General features: G+C 36.9%; 1 protein-coding gene across 5 annotated transcripts in view; it reads right to left on the reverse strand.

The window, feature by feature from the left end:
* Window positions 1-2547: 2547 nt before the first annotated feature.
* Window positions 2548-15851, reverse strand: part of celsr1a (cadherin EGF LAG seven-pass G-type receptor 1a) — a 121130-nt gene continuing 107826 nt past the window's right edge. For 2 of the 5 annotated variants that reach the window (XM_067392397.1, XM_067392394.1), the window contains 11 exons: window positions 14069-14243; window positions 11642-11754; window positions 11460-11539; window positions 11235-11361; window positions 10487-10612; window positions 10129-10223; window positions 7801-7901; window positions 7511-7666; window positions 7177-7404; window positions 6796-7063; window positions 2548-3516 (listed from right to left, as the gene is read on the reverse strand). In XM_067392397.1, coding sequence (XP_067248498.1) covers window positions 3486-3516; window positions 6796-7063; window positions 7177-7404; window positions 7511-7666; window positions 7801-7901; window positions 10129-10223; window positions 10487-10612; window positions 11235-11361; window positions 11460-11539; window positions 11642-11754; window positions 14069-14243 — 1500 coding nt within the window. In that variant the 3' untranslated portion in view covers window positions 2548-3485. Of the gene's footprint in view, window positions 3547-6795; window positions 7064-7176; window positions 7405-7510; window positions 7667-7800; window positions 7902-10128; window positions 10224-10486; window positions 10613-11234; window positions 11362-11459; window positions 11540-11641; window positions 11755-14068; window positions 14244-15851 lie in introns of all 5 variants that reach the window. The other 3 variants (XM_067392398.1, XM_067392396.1, XM_067392395.1) reach the window with 2 other exon arrangements.

Genomic DNA, 15851 nt, shown 5'->3' on the forward strand with positions numbered 1-15851 from the left:
AGCTATAGGCTAATATTAGTTAAGGCCTGAAGTAGCCTATCTGACACACTACCTCACGTTTTTTTCACGTACCTCAAAAATACTGAATTACCAAGTGAAGAGAAAGACTATTTCCCAAAGGCCATTTCCAACCTGTTTTGCCATCGTTTTCCCATCCTGTCTCTTTTTTTCTGATGGTACTATGTATGTGAGACGTCAGGAAGGGGCAAAGTTTATCAGCACCAAGCTGACTGACAACTCTTAAGCAGATGTAACTCTATCCAGCTAGATTTCTGCCCAAACCCTGTCAGTCCTGACAACAGAGGAATGCTCTTTCATACTACGTATTTGCAACCCATTTTACATACTCGTACCCAACTTTTCTCTAATGTTCCATATTCCGGTAACACTTTAAAATGAAGTCCTATAAACGAACATTAGGGAATCCATAATAACTACCCGGCTAACAATGTGCAATATATGTATTTATTCATCTTTGTTAACATTAGTTAATAAAACTATATCTGTTCATACTTAGTTCATGTTAGCTCATGTCCAGATACAACTTTTGATTTTAATAATGTAGGCTATCAGTAAATGTTGCAATTAACAAATGTTGTTAATATTAGTTGGTAACATTTTAAAATTACATCTCATTTGTTAACATTAGTTAATCCATGAACGAACAATGAACAATATATTTTTACAGCATTTATTAACCTTTGCTAGTGTTAGCTAATAGAAATGTTCATGTTGACATTTCACTTTCTTTCTTTCTTAAGACCATTTATATACCAGTGTTATATATTTTGTTCCCAAAATGTTTCCAACTATTTGTAAATCGTGAGAAAATTGCAATTTTAACCAAGGCTCCGGGACATATGAGTGAGTCGCCGATCAATTGCGTCATACCCGCGTTACCCTCGGTTTCCGGTTTTATTTTGTAGAAACCATGAAAACCAAAGACGCTTTAATATATTACATCTTTTAATATTCAAGGGAACAACTGTTGTGATATATTTATAGACAGAAAACTAATTTTTGTGATATAGCTCAACACGTTTAGTCTTATTTAAATCTAATTTCTTGATATTTTGCGATGCTTTACCATGCCTCAGAGAAAAATATCGTGAAGTAGCTAACATAGCATAATCAGATGCAGCTTTATTTTTATTAACATTAATACAGAATTTTCTCCATCATACAATACGTTTTAAAATTAATCGCATGCCATTTATCAACACAAGCCATCCAACATTTAATATGATATTCTAAAATCGATCAATCTTACTGCAGTGTGTAACAGTGTCTCACAGCAGCCGCCGAGTGAACGCACAGAGTAACGTTATTACATTTTCAGCACACTCAAATGTATCTAATATGATAAACAGAGCTGCGTTACCTCATACTCATGACCGGAAAAGTGGAAGCAGCGTCTGCAGCATAATAAAAGTCCCGCTGCTCGTGAGGCGTGTGTTGCACAATCGCTCCAGCGGCCTCATTCAGCTCCCACAACACTCGTCTTGCTCTGCTTCATACTACAGTAACGTTAATAATCACATCCATGAACATGATTTCTTCCCGAGTCCTATCCCGATTCTTTTCTGGCTGTTGAGGTGAAGACTATGTTCCAAGATTCTGCTCTCAAACTTGCCATCATCAAGCTACGCCTTTGTTTTGAATAGGCCTCTAGCGACCTCTATCGGACAGAAATTTTACATATTGCACCTTTGAAAAGTTTTTGTTTACTTTAAAGTTTCTTTTTAATCTCAGTATATGAAATGAACAGTGTAACTTTTTTTGTTACTTTTTTTCCAAGTAACTAGTAAAGTAACATAATACTTTTAAAAATACAACAAAGTTAAAAGTTACTCTTTTAACTCTACTTTTGTTTTTACATTTATTGACTAACTGACATCCCTCCTGTTCCCATGCTGAAAGAAATCGTAAGTGTGAACACTTGTAACTTAATGCATTACTGTACTTTTCATAAAAAGTAACTTAGTAACTTTTTGTTAGTGAGTAACACAATATTGTAATGCATTACTTTTAAAAGTATCTTTCCCCAACACTAGAAATGAAGATTACACCACCCCACACTTTTTCTCATTTTGAGCATGAGTTCAGAGGCCACTCACTTCAGTTGTTAATATTTCATGTGCTCTTTGAAGTGAGGCAGTACAGAGCACTCAGGATAATCAAGCTCAGCTGAAGATGAATTCTTCTCTGTGCCACCTGCGACAGTAAAAGCGTTATGCTGGAATTCGGGGTAAAGGGCAGAAAGCAGGTCGGAGTGAAGTAAATCTCAAACAAGACACTCAAACTAAACTAGTGATGAAGTTTGCATACTAACATACCTAGTATACACAGAGTTAGTAAGTTAAATTGCATACATATTCCATACATTTTAATAAAATACTTAATTAAGAGTTTAGGAAATACAAAATAAGTGTTAGTATATTATACTTGACCTCACATTTGTGCTTGGAATGAGAAAAGACATAAAGATTATACAACAAAGATACAAATTCAGAGAGCTTTTATTTTTACAGCTTCAATTTTTGTCCAGTGTCTCAAAACATAAAAATAAATACAGCTATGTCATAAGAAATCCAGTGTCTTTTGTCGTGAAATATGATTTAAAACACCTGCAAGTCTCGTTCGCTGCTGCGTCTTTGGAATATGAATTGTGAACTGTCAATTAATAAAAAAAGAAAACACATTCATTTTCATTTCCTTGAGTCTAAGGGCAAGTCTTCACAGTTCAAACATTACAAAACATCGCCACTGAATATTGTTAAAATTGAACAGTGTTTTTGATAGACTTTTAGTTGTGTTTTGGGACTAGAGCACCAGAGAGACCCAAATGATTAACTCTGCAAATCAAGTACAAAACATTTGTGATTTAACCACATTGGATAAAAATAGTCTTGCATTAAATGTTATTAAAAATGCTTTTCAATATACAAATGTGCCTTAAAATATTACAATTTCAAAACAACAACAACAACAACAACAATATATCTACACAGTAGGAAAGTATTAGTCAAGAGACGGATCTCCTCTATGAGGACGAGCCAAGCAGGGCACTTGGTGAACATTTCAGCATTCTGTGATTTTTGTAATCGGAAAATGTCTCTATAAAGTTCCAGCCTTGTGCAATCATAAAAAATTACGTACAAAATTACTTGTGTCTCTTCAAGACCACCTGTTAGTCAGTCAGAGCGTGTCGCTCGGCATGCTGGGATGCTTGAAGTCCCACGTTTAGTGGTTTGGCACAGTTTCCATATTTCCTCGCCGACCCGGTCTTGCGTATTTAGATACATTCCCTTATTCTTTCCTTAACGTTCATTTAACAGGCAGAAATCTGCAGTAATACTGTTCTCCAATGGAGCCTGGACCCCAAGGACACGCTGGAGAGCAAGGTGCGCCTAGAGGGAGGGTCTTTGGGTAATCCACCTTTGCTTTCCAGCTTCCTCCCACTGTCAAGGGATGATATTCTCCCCTCACGAGGGCAGAAGTTCCTCAGGTTTCCTGCTGGGTCAAATTGATGTTTCATTACTGCCGCTGTAGTGAGCAGAAAGGGAGAGAAAAGGAAGGAGGATACATGCGGGTTAGGAGGGTGTTCTGCAGGAATACAGGCCAAGTACAGCAGCCGCATGCCACATGGACAACAGGTGTAAAGAAGACGTTTCTTTGTTTTCGGGACACATGCTCCAATAGACACAAAGAGCTGAACAGAATCAGAAGGCTCAGGTTTCAAAAACATGCAAACTACATTTTCAAAGTGTGTTCTATTCCAACTATATTGTAGAAATGCAAAAAAAGTAATCATACCAGTCTTTCTGCAGTATTGCTACTATCAATTTAAAAAAGTCTGGCGGTGTCACTGCAGTTTAAATATGTGCAGTTAAGCATATATTGATTTAAAAATTTACAATAATCACTCCAGGAAGAGCAGTGAAATGTCACTGTGCAATAAACTTCAATGTCTTTATGCAAAGAATAATTTCTATTTTTTTTTTCAGTAACACTTTACAATAATGTAATAATTGTGTTAACTAACAATTTTCAAAACATATTTTCATAGCATTTATTAACCTTTGTTAAAGGGATAGTTCACCCAAAAATGAAAATTATCCCATGATTTACACTCACCCTCAAGCCATCCTAGGTTTATATGACTATCTTCTTACAGACGAACACAGTCGGAGTTATATTAAAAAATATCCTTAGTCCTCCAAGGTTTATAATGGTCGTGAATTTGGCTTGAGAGTTTGAAGCCCCAAAAAGCACATCCATCCATTATAAAAGTAATCCATACGGCTCCAGGGGTTTAATAAAGGCCTTCTGAAGTGATGTGTTTTTGTAAGAAAAATTGCCATATTTAAAACTTTAGAAACTATAATAATTGGCTTCCGATATTGGCCATACGCAAGTCTAGTTCTGGTGGAAGAGTGACCCGATGCATGACGTATTGACAAAAGCAGAAGCGCAGAAGTCTCTGAGATTTTGATGTTTTTTTACGGAAAGGCCGAAGCTGATCGCTTGGTTCTTGTCACATGACCTGCGGTGCACTTGCGGCATTCTGAAAAGTTGAGAATTTTTCATCTCGATGCACCTGGAAAACGCACCGCATGCGCGTTGCGACCACATCGCTTCCATTATGAGGCTACATTTGAAATAACGAATTTGAGCGTGCAAAAGACACGATATGTGAATGGCCCCTAAAACAAATGACGGGCGATTTCGATATAAGAGAAGAGGAGATTGAGTTTGTTGCCCATCCCTATTTATTTTTAATCCGCGAGAGGCGTCTACTCTTCAACAAAGCTTACGCTACTCTTACATCATACATTTGGTCAGAGGTCACTCTGAGTTCCGCCGGAACAAGGGCTGGGTAATAATATTGATTTCTCGTTTTTAATTGATTCTCATTTTTACGAACCGATATTGATTCTTAAATCCCAAGAATCGATTAGTCTAGTCTGTTTTCAGTTGATGAATGAGCAGAATATGTAGCGCCTCCCATCCAATAAATCGCAATAATATTTGTGCTTTGTTACTTTTGATATGAAGCAAAGTCTCAGATTTCAAATGACGTCCATCTCTAGAAAGCAGCATTCTGATAAATATAGCTATGTATCCTTACATATTCATTATAATTTTTAATGTTCTTCAATATTTAATGCATGTTTGTACGGAAGAGGATTAGGGCCAAGCAATAATAAAAAAAAATAAAACCATCTCGAGATTAAAGTTGTTAAATTTCGAGAAAAAACTTCTTCAATTTCGAGAAAAAGTCGAAATAAAATGTTGAGAATAAAGTCATTAAATTATGAGAAAAAAGTCGTTAAATTACGAGAACAAATTCGTTACTTTTTTTCTCATAATTTAACAAATTTGTTCTCGTAATTTAACAACTTTTTTTTCGTAATTTAATGACTTTATTCTCAACATTTTATCTCGACTTTTTTCTCGTAATTTAACAAGTTTATTCTCAGCATTTTATCTCGACTTTTTTCTCGTAATTTAACGATTTTTTCTCGTAATTTAATGACTTTATTCTCAACATTTTATCTCGACTTTTTTCTCGAAATTTAACAACTTTAATCTTGAGATGGTTTTATTTTTTTGTTCTTGCTTGGCTCTAAACCTCTTCCGTATGTTTGAATAAATCAGTTGAATAAATCAATTTAAATGTTTATATTTCAAAAAAACAAATGGGAGTAGAAATATGATTATGTAATTCTAAAGTTTATTTATAATAAAAACATCATTGAGTGTAATTTAAGTGTTTGTATATAAATAAGTTAATTTAACCTTCAATATTATTATAGTAGTACCAACTGACTTACATGTGTAGTTTACAGCATTAGTTGAGATTTTTTCCTCTAGAAAATTTGCCATGTACTGTAACTGAAATACTACATCCAAAATAATCGATATCGAATCAAATCGAAATTGTAATCAAATCGAATCAAAGCATGTGAATAGTAATCGAACTGAATCATGAAAATTGTGTCAATACCCAGCCCTAGCCAGAAATTGACTTGCTTATGGCCATTACCATTTTTTTCTTTAAAAAAAACATTACTTCAATTGAGAAGGCCTTTATTTACCCCCTTGGAACTTTGTGGACTACCTTTTAAGATGTATGGATGCACTTTTGGAGCTTCAAAATCTCCATTATAAAGCTTGGAAGAGCCAGGATATTTTTTGATATAACTCCAACTCTGTTCCTCTGAAAGAAGATAGTGATATACACCTAGGAATGCTTGAGAGTGGGTAAATCAGCTTGAGGGCGAGTAAATCATGGGTTAATTTTCATTTTTGGGTGAACTATCCCTTTAATGTTAGTTAATAATAATACAAATGTTCATTGTTTTTTTTAGTTTCAGTGTGCATTAAACAATGTTAGCAGATAAAATAATATATATATTAGCAAATGTTGTAATGAACATGAACTAAGACTAATAAATGCTGTAGAAGAATGTTCATTATTAGCTAATGTTAACTAATGTAGTTTATGAATGTAAAGTTTCTATTGTAAAGTGTTTGACCTGAACAATTTTTAAAATATTTCACAATTTGTTTTGGATGCAATATCAAAATTGGTATCATGAAATTTCACTGGTATTAGTATTAACTAATCATGCCAATATTAATAGTATAATAGAATCAACCCTAATGCAATTTACAACCCATTACTGAACTCTGCCTTTATTTTTGTAATAGATAAAAAAGACATAAAAGATAGATAGATAGATAAAAAGGTTTGGGTGAAGAAAGGTGGAGTGTTGAATAGCGTCTTACTCAGAGTCTGACAGGTTGCCGCCGTTAACAGTCCCTGATCTCAGATTCATGGCCATGCCGTTCTGCTGTTCTCGTGGTTGGACGGGTGGCTGATGAGGGGGCTTGATGAGGACGTTGTGGCCGTTGCCCCCATCATTAGAGGCTATAGAGGGCACTCTGGAGGAGATGGTCGGGGGATTGTAGTCCGATAACTTCTCCCGAAGTTTGTTTTTCATGTTTTTGTCTGTCAGTGGAGGAGGAAAGTTGGGTATCTTATTCTTCAGAATACCTATAAGAAAAAAAAGTACACGGGAATATTAGTATATATGTTTATCCTTTTCTCCCACCCCCCTCTCAACTGATGTTTTACAGTTAATAAAAGTGTTTGTTTGCCAGTCTCACCTTTCCTCTGTTCAGGCTGGTGGTTGCTGTTGGCTTGGATGGAGGGTGTTGGTTGGTCTTTCTCCTGAGTGGTCTCTCCAATGTGATTGAGTTTACTTTCATGATGGAGCTCCACGTTAACTTTCGTCTCCACTCTCAGTCTCTCTGCCCCTCCGGGATCTTCACTGTCACTGGCTGTCATGGTTTCAGTCGGCCAGTAAGGCTTGACGTGATTGGACACCGTGTCCACTAAACGCAAAAGAAGAGGTTAATGTTAATTGACACATCCATAACTTGCAAATACATCCATCAATTTCAGATTTCCAGATTTAATGTCATTATGAAAGATGAATACCTTCTCTTGAACCCTTTGGAGTGCTGTGTAATGGTTGTCTCTCATTATTCCACTTGGGCTTCATGTCGATGTCTTCATCTTCGCTGTCAGATGAGTGAGAGGAGGCATACGAGCTGCTGTGTTCGTCTACGGAGAGCTCGCTGTCCGAATCTGAGTCTGAATACACACAACCTTACGTCAATCTCAACAGTTTGTAGTTCACAAATAAATATGTCACACTACCCTAGTTTACATGTGGATAACAGGCGTTAAGTATGTATCAGTGCTGGCTTGGAAAGGTTTTTTCATACCATCTGCTTTAGTGCCGTTATGAAAGAGTGAACCGTCAATGTCAGTGTGTCCGGCTTTAGCATTTCCAGATGAAACACTGGGCTTCTGACCCAACTCATCCCTGTGTAGGAGTGAAAGAAGGAGAATGAGAGAGATACAAGACAGATGTCTCACACATGACCTCTACTTGCAGTGAGATTAGATTCAAGTGAAAAACAAAATAAAATGAAAAATGACCCATATATGACAAATCAGCCCATGCTGACTTGATCTATTTCTTGAAAACTAAAGGTTCAGCTTCTGAACTCTTGGCGTAAAATTCCACTTAATTCCACTTTTAAAATACGACTTGCCTTATATTTCAATTACGACAACTCTCGAAAGTTTTAGCCTGTTATTGAATATGGCAATGATAATGTATTTGGCCTAGGCGGACTAAGATCTGCTACGCTGCTGCTATTGATTATTCAAGTATGTATTTGCTACTGCTAATAGACACACAGACACGCTGCTGTGAGCATGTAAGATATGCTGCTGCTGCATGAATAGGCATACAAAAGTCCCGTAGCAGATCTAGGCAGGTGGAACTGGGGGAGGTGGAGGGGTTCAGAGGAACTTAACTTTCAGCAAACAATGAACCAGACTATTTAAATGTTGTGCAAGCAATCTCTTTTGGCTCATTTGTTCCTACATTGTTGTTCATTTCTTAAACAACCATGTAGGAAGACACATCATAGCTATATCAGGATGGCAATGTCAAGATTCATCAGGCTCAAATTGTGAAAGAATGGTTGGGAGGGAGCATGAAGAATCATTTTCACACATGAATTGGCACCTCTGAGTCCTGACCTTAAATTCATTGAAAGTCTTGGGATGTGCTGGAGGAGACTTTACAGAGTTGCATTGATCTTGACCAAAAATGGACGCACCTCTTGATGAAAATAAATATTGTGATGTTATGTCCATCAAGAGGTGCATCCATTTTTGGTCAAGATCATGTCATTAATAATCATTAATAACAATTCAGGTCCTACTGTGAATTAATTCTACTAGTATGCTATGCTAACAAGCTTGCAGAGCGACGTTTATACAAGATAGCATATAGTACATCATAATGCAAAATCCTCAGCAAATTCACAGTATTTACACATAATGATAAGTGCTTTGAAAATTACTATTGAACTGAATCTATAAACAGAGCATTTGAGATGTCACAGGGTTGCGTTCAGTGTATACAATGAGACAGATGTTAACACACAACATTCATGGATATACATGCAGGAACAGGTTAAAGTTTGTGTACATTATCGCAGCACTGCAAAGCAGAAGCCATGCATTTTTGCTCATGCATATGAAAAGAGAAAAGTCAATTAAATAAGGTAAATTATTAAAGGGTTAGTTTACCCAAAAATGAAAATTCTGCTATTAATTACTCACCCTCATGTTGTTCTACACCCGTAAGACCTTTGTTAATCTTTGGAACACAAATTAAGATATTTTTGATGAAATCCGATGGCTCAGTGAGGCCTCCATTGCCAGCATGATAATTAACCCTTTCAGTGCACAGAGAGCTACTAAAGACATATTTAAAACAGTTCATGTGACTACAGTGGTTCAACCTTAATGTTATGAAGCGATGAGAATACATATTTTGTGCGGCAAAAAAACTAAATAATGACTTATTATCTAGTGATGGGCCATTTCAAAACACTGCTTCATGAAGCTTCGAAGCTTTACGAATCGTTTGTTTCGAATCAGTGGTTCACACGTATCAAACTGCTAAAGTCACATGAACTACTGAAATTTCAAAACACTTATGACGTAACGAAGCCTCATTTACTGAGATCACGTGACTTTGGCGCTCTGAACCACTGATTCGAAAAAGAAGTTTCGTAAAGCTTCGAAGCTTCATGAAGCAGTGTTTTGAAATGGCCCATCACTAGATAATAAGTCATTATTTAGTTTTTTTGGCACACAAAAAGTATTCTCGTCGCTTCATAACATTAAGGTTGAATCACTGTAATCACATGAACTGTTTTAAATATGTCTCGTAGCTCTCTGTGCACTGAAAGGGTTAATTGTTTTTCTGGCAATGGAGGCCTCACTGAGCTATTGGATTTTATCAAAAATATCTTAATTTGTGTTCCAAAGATTAACAAAGGTCTTACAGGTGTGGAACGACATGAGGGTGAGTAATGACAGGATTTTCATTTCTGAATGTTATTGAGAAATGTCAGGTAGGATAAGAGAAAGTGAAATGTTACATAATCAGCGTGTAGCGCCGTGCCCCAGCAGTAGCGTGTTACCTGTGTGTGTAAGTAAAGTAGCTGCTGTGACTCTTAGCTGACCTGACTGTGCTCTCCAAAGACACTGTCGACTCGCCTATGCCCGAGCGGTACAGCGCACCGTCCTCCATGTACGTGTTATTACAGTTCAGAGTACGCTAAAGGCAGAGAGAGAGCACAGTAGTGTAAATCAAGAGAAAAAATACATTTCCAAATGCCAGACCACAGCAAACTTCTTCCTTTGATAGCAAATTAGGCGAAATTACTTAATGTTTGCAAATTACTTAATTGAAATGACTTGGTTATTAATTTGCTACTAAATAAATTGACATTGAATCTGATCCTAACTGCTGTTTCCAGATGCATGAAGGACAATTAATGTATAAATATTGAATCGTTTATATGTGTTACAGTAACTTACCGTCAGTAGGGTGGTGCGCGTGGTGCTGGAATCATCAGGTAACTGTTTCTTTCCTGTGAAAACGTTCTTCAGATTTTTCCTCACCTCTTTATTGAACACGATGTGGAAGAAGAAAATGAATATGCCCTAAAAACAGAAAAAGGAAAAGGAAACCTGTCTGTGTTAATAATTTTGTTATGTGCTTTTGTAATTTTTATAATTTTTTATATATTTATTCGTTTTTTTTTATTTATTTAGTTTTATTTTTATTTTAGTTTTACCTTTCAGCTTAAACTTATTTCAATTTATTTGAATTAGTTGCTAAGGCTAAGCTTCTCAACTCTGGCCCTCGAGGTCCACTTTCCTACAGAATTATATATAAAGATATATGTGTGTGTGTATATATATATATATATATATATATATATATATATATATAGTTTTAAAGTGTGGTCACGTTAGCAAAATTTCAAGCATGCTTTCGAATTCCCGCAAACCAAAATCTGCTTTTTTCCACCCTTACATGAAACTCCTGATACCTATTGAAATTATATTTCGGTAAAGCAGTATCGTTTTAGTTAACAATAACATCACTGAAACCTGTTTTAAACACATCCTGCATCTGCACTTCAGTCTGACAGATTTCCGAATGCAAGAAATATAGTGCTTTTGTATGTTTTTAAGGCTTAGTATGAGCAACAGTTATAGTGATGTTTGCCTTATTTGTCTATTTTTGAAAAACAAAGGTCAGGAAGAGTATGACTGTTACCTGTAGACAGCTGAAGATGGCAAACAGGTAGTGGAAGGTCATGACATCACTGTTAACAGCCATTAAACCCAGCAGCCAGGTGGCGCTAATGAGCAACAGGAGCAGAAAGGCCATCCGCATAGCAGGACTGGAGCACATGCAAAAACAAACCACAATAAGTACCACTATACTTCATAAAACTATCCTCGGTAAATGCTCTCAAGGGACAGGATAACAACGTCTTACATGACCCCAGACTTCTCATAGGAACGTTGTCTTCGGCCACATGACGCCTTGGCCGCCAGCACAAAGATAACAATGTTGACCTGTTAAAGAGATTATTTAATGTTCAAGCAGTTGACGTGGATAGAGAATTACATTAGACTGATAGTTAGAATGATCAATAGATGACTGTTGGATGGACTTACGAGCACCACTACAGCAATGGGTCCAGCAAAACTCCAGATGAGGGTGTCATGGACAGACAGCCAGCAGAAGTCAGGGTTTCCATATCCCTGAGGATCCAAACCCACAGCCAAACCTGATGGGATATAGACGTCAACATGACTTTTACATCATCTTAAGAAACATGCTTTTCTCTGTAAAATTTGCTGCCACCATGCTGGTGAATGTGACTTCACCAAGTACAACATGTTCCTGGATCATCTTTGTTGATCCTGGATCAACATTCCAGTCAACCAATCAGATTTGAGGGACAAGTTTACAGTTTATGTCGGGTTTAGGCTTACAACCAGGGTCAGTGTTATTCACCTATCATTTCCCTCTGATTTTAGGGATAAGTATTTATAGGTTTAGGGGTAGGGATAGGGTTAATTTTCGAACAGGAATGTTCTTCCAGGATCAACAAAATATGAACATGTCAAAATCACAGTGACTAAGCTAAGATTTTGTGGGTGGTTGCCAAAATATTGTTATTTGGTTGTTCTGAGTAATATTATAGGGGTGTTGCTTAGTGGTTGCTAAGGTTTTCTGAGTGTGTTTAATGTGTATCTATGCAGTTTAAGTTTGGAGTTGTTTTAACTACTGTTGTTGCTACTGTAGGTAGTTGCTAAAGTGTTGCTATAGTGTCCTGAGTGATTGCTAAGGTTTTCTAGATGGTTGGTGTTCTAGTTTTTTTTATGTTGTTGCTAAGTTATTAGGTGTGTTTTTTAACATGTGAATGCCACAGTGTTCAGGGTGGTTGCTAGGGTGTTGCTATAGTAGGTGTGTGTTGCTAATGTGTTTTAAGTGGTTTATAACATGTTGCTAGGTAATTGATAGGGCTTTGATGTGCAGTTACTAAGGTGTTTCTAATGTGTTGCTTTGTAGTTTACGTTGTTTGGAGTTGTTTTTAACACACTGCTATGGTGTTGCTACTGTATGTGGTTGCTAAGGAGTTGCTATGGTGTCCTGAGTGATTGCTACATGGTTGCTATGGTTTTCTAGGTGGTTGTTAAGGCTTTGCTATGCAGTTACTAATGTGGTCTAAATGTTTTTATGCTGTTGCTAAGTTGTTGGGAGTTTTTTTAACATGTGAATGGCACAGTTTTCAGGGTTGTTGCTAGTGTGTTGCTATTGTAAGTGGTTGCTAATCTTTTCCAATTGGTTTATAACATGTTGCTAGGTAGTTTCTAGGGCTTTGCTATGCAGTTACTAAGGTATTCCAAGTGTTTCTAATGTGTTGCTGTGTAGTTTACGCTGTTTGGAGTTGTTTTTAACACACTGCTATGGTGTTGCTACTGTAGGTGGTTGCTAAGGTGTTGCTATGGTGTCCTGAGTGATTGCTACGTGGTTGCCAGGGTTTTCTAGGTGGTTGTTAAGGCGTTGCTATGTAGTTGCTAATGTGTTCTGAGTGTTTTTAGGCGGTTACTAAGTTGTTGGGAGTATTTTTTTATGTGTGTTTGAATGCCACAGTGTTCAAGGTGGTTGCTAGGGTGTTGCAAATGTAAATGGTTGCTAATGTGTTCCAAGTGGTTTATGGCAAGTTGGTAGTTGCTAGGGCTTTGATAAGCAGTTACTAAGGTGTTCTGAGTGGTTTTTAGAGTGTTCCAAGGTGGTTGCTAAGGCTTTACTATGCAGTTTTCTAATGTTTTCTGAGTGGTTGCAAGTGTTTCCATGTGGATACTAAGCCTCCCCTATGTTTCCCTTATATTCTAAGATATTCTACTCTCCATGGTTTGGTTATGGTTTGGTTACGACAAGCCTTCTGAAATTTTTTGCATTTCATTGGGTGAATATGGTAAGTGTGATGACTTAGACAAGAAACAGCAGCACAATTTGAGGTCTGCAGATCAATCATGTCCACAGCACGAAGCAGAGGGAGTTACACCCTGAAGTTTTTTAAAATCCTTAACCCAAACTATGAGCAATGAATTACAGAAAGGAGTAAAGAAAGCAGGCAGCCATTTATTGAGCTGGGAGGAGCAGAGAGGAGTCGGGTCAGCCTCTATTATCTGTAGGATAGGGGCTTTTTCACTGCTTTGAGCATGTGCCAGTGGAGAAAGTGACACCCATTATGGAGAGCGGAGCCACCGGAGAGAAAACAGAAAAAGAAAGAAAAAAAGACAGAGCGAGAGACCGAGAGGTAGTAATATGAAGACAATGGCGTCCTGTCTCATTCCCACAGGGATCACACACACACCATTCAAAGGAAGGAGCGAGTCCAAGCCCGACGACATGAATGTGGTTCTTAAAAAAAAAGGAAATTCATAAGCTAAAGGTGTGTATCTATGTTGACATTGTGGACATAAGCTGAGTGCATGAGCGTACAAATATGAACCTGCAAAAACGTTGGGTTGGGTGTACATGAAATAGTAATTAGGGAACAGACTGAAGAGGGTGTGTGTGTGTCTGACCTGTAATAATAGCAGGTATCCCCCAGCCGATGGCGTAGTAGAAGCGCATGTGGCCGTGGTTGATGTTTCTGACTTCAGTGAGCATGCGGTAAATGTGCAAACCCTCCACAAACGTCCAGGCAAACGTGCACATGTAGAAGTAGTGCAGGAGGATGGCTATTACTGTACACACAAACTGCACAGAGAGAAAGAGAGCATATTCTCATTATTGCAAAACATTCAGATGTTGTAGAACTGACCCTTCGGCGGGAGTTTGATTGACAAGCGATCTAGCCAATCATAACGCCGAATACATCATTTTGTCCGACAAAGCAGTGAGGAGTTAGAAGATTAACCTTGGTGTGTACTGACATATTTCCGTGTTTGACACAACATTCCTTCTGATGTTCATTCATGTTTATTTGATAAATTAACTAGTAGGAAGAGATGATCGGTTCACGAGCCGCTTGAGCTGTCACGACACATTATAGAGCCACAAAATGGTTTTATTGTTTGAATTTCTTAACAAATAACACAACTTGAAAGCTGGGACTTTGTTTAATATCATAAGTAACCTGCTCTGTGTTGTCTGTCGACATGTTGTCAGTATCCTCTTTGCTCCGCAATGTATTTTTCACTGTGTGTGGCGTGACAGAGCCATAGCTTGTCAGACAAAGCAACAGTAACTAAGGGCGCAGGTCTTTGCGAAGGTTCAGTTGCTGTAATACAGGATATTTTGTACAATAGCAAAAACTCTTTAAAATAATAAAACATGATAAAATAATTTTAAAAATTGAAATAATAGCAAAAAATCTAAACCATAAATTAAAAGCAGTACAACAAATATTACATGATGTATAAATTTAAATTTAAACAGCAGAATTAAATTTTACGTTTTAAGAATAGCATTTTTATAATAATAATAATAATAAGTAAAATGAATACTACATTTTGGTGAAATAAAATCTGGAGCTATGTTTGACTTTTTTTTTTTTTTTTTTTCATTTTACACTTGTGTAAATAGCCAAAATTGTTGGTAAAGCCTATTTTTACTAACTCAACCCTCCATAGCTCAGAGTGTTATCCTTAATGAAAGCACATTACGGTCCCACTTTATATTAAGTGGCCTTAACTACTATGTACTTGCTGCTATTGAGGTGGATACGGGTAAGGTTAGGGAAAGCTGTGGTGGTATGGGTAGGTTTGAGAGTAGTGGTAAGGTGTAAGGGATGGGTCAACAGTGTAATTATGAATGTAATTACAGAAAATTAATTACAGATGTAATTACATGCAGGTGTTTTTAAAATACAAGTACAATGTAAAAACATGTATGTACACAATAAGTGCATTGTATCAAATGATTAATTTAAATGTAAGTGCATAGTAGTTAAGACCACTTAATATAAAGTGGGACCCACATTACTTCTATTTACACTTTGTGTGAATAGCATGTATCACTATTTGTAGTAAACAAAATGCTATTTGTTGCTATGTGTAAATATCATCTACTTTCCATTACACTAACTGTAAATAGCTTTTTCACTTATTCTAAATAGCCACCGCTTTATCTTTTTATACCCGGACATATTCATGACAGATGATTCAGGCACTTAAAGATCAGAGTAGACATACATGCCTTCTCTACAGAGGAGACCTAAAACCTAAACAGTCCATCCAATGTAAAGCAAAACTTCACATATATTAAAATAATGTGAGAGTGTGTCGGTATAACTCTAAATCGACCCCTAGTGCTAGCAGACACCAGTCACAGCATGCCTCCTGCTGGAAAATGTGAACTTTAAAC

The sequence above is a fragment of the Chanodichthys erythropterus genome, chromosome 8 (genome assembly GCF_024489055.1).
Source record: "Chanodichthys erythropterus isolate Z2021 chromosome 8, ASM2448905v1, whole genome shotgun sequence".
Classification (NCBI taxonomy): Eukaryota; Metazoa; Chordata; class Actinopteri; order Cypriniformes; family Xenocyprididae; genus Chanodichthys; species Chanodichthys erythropterus.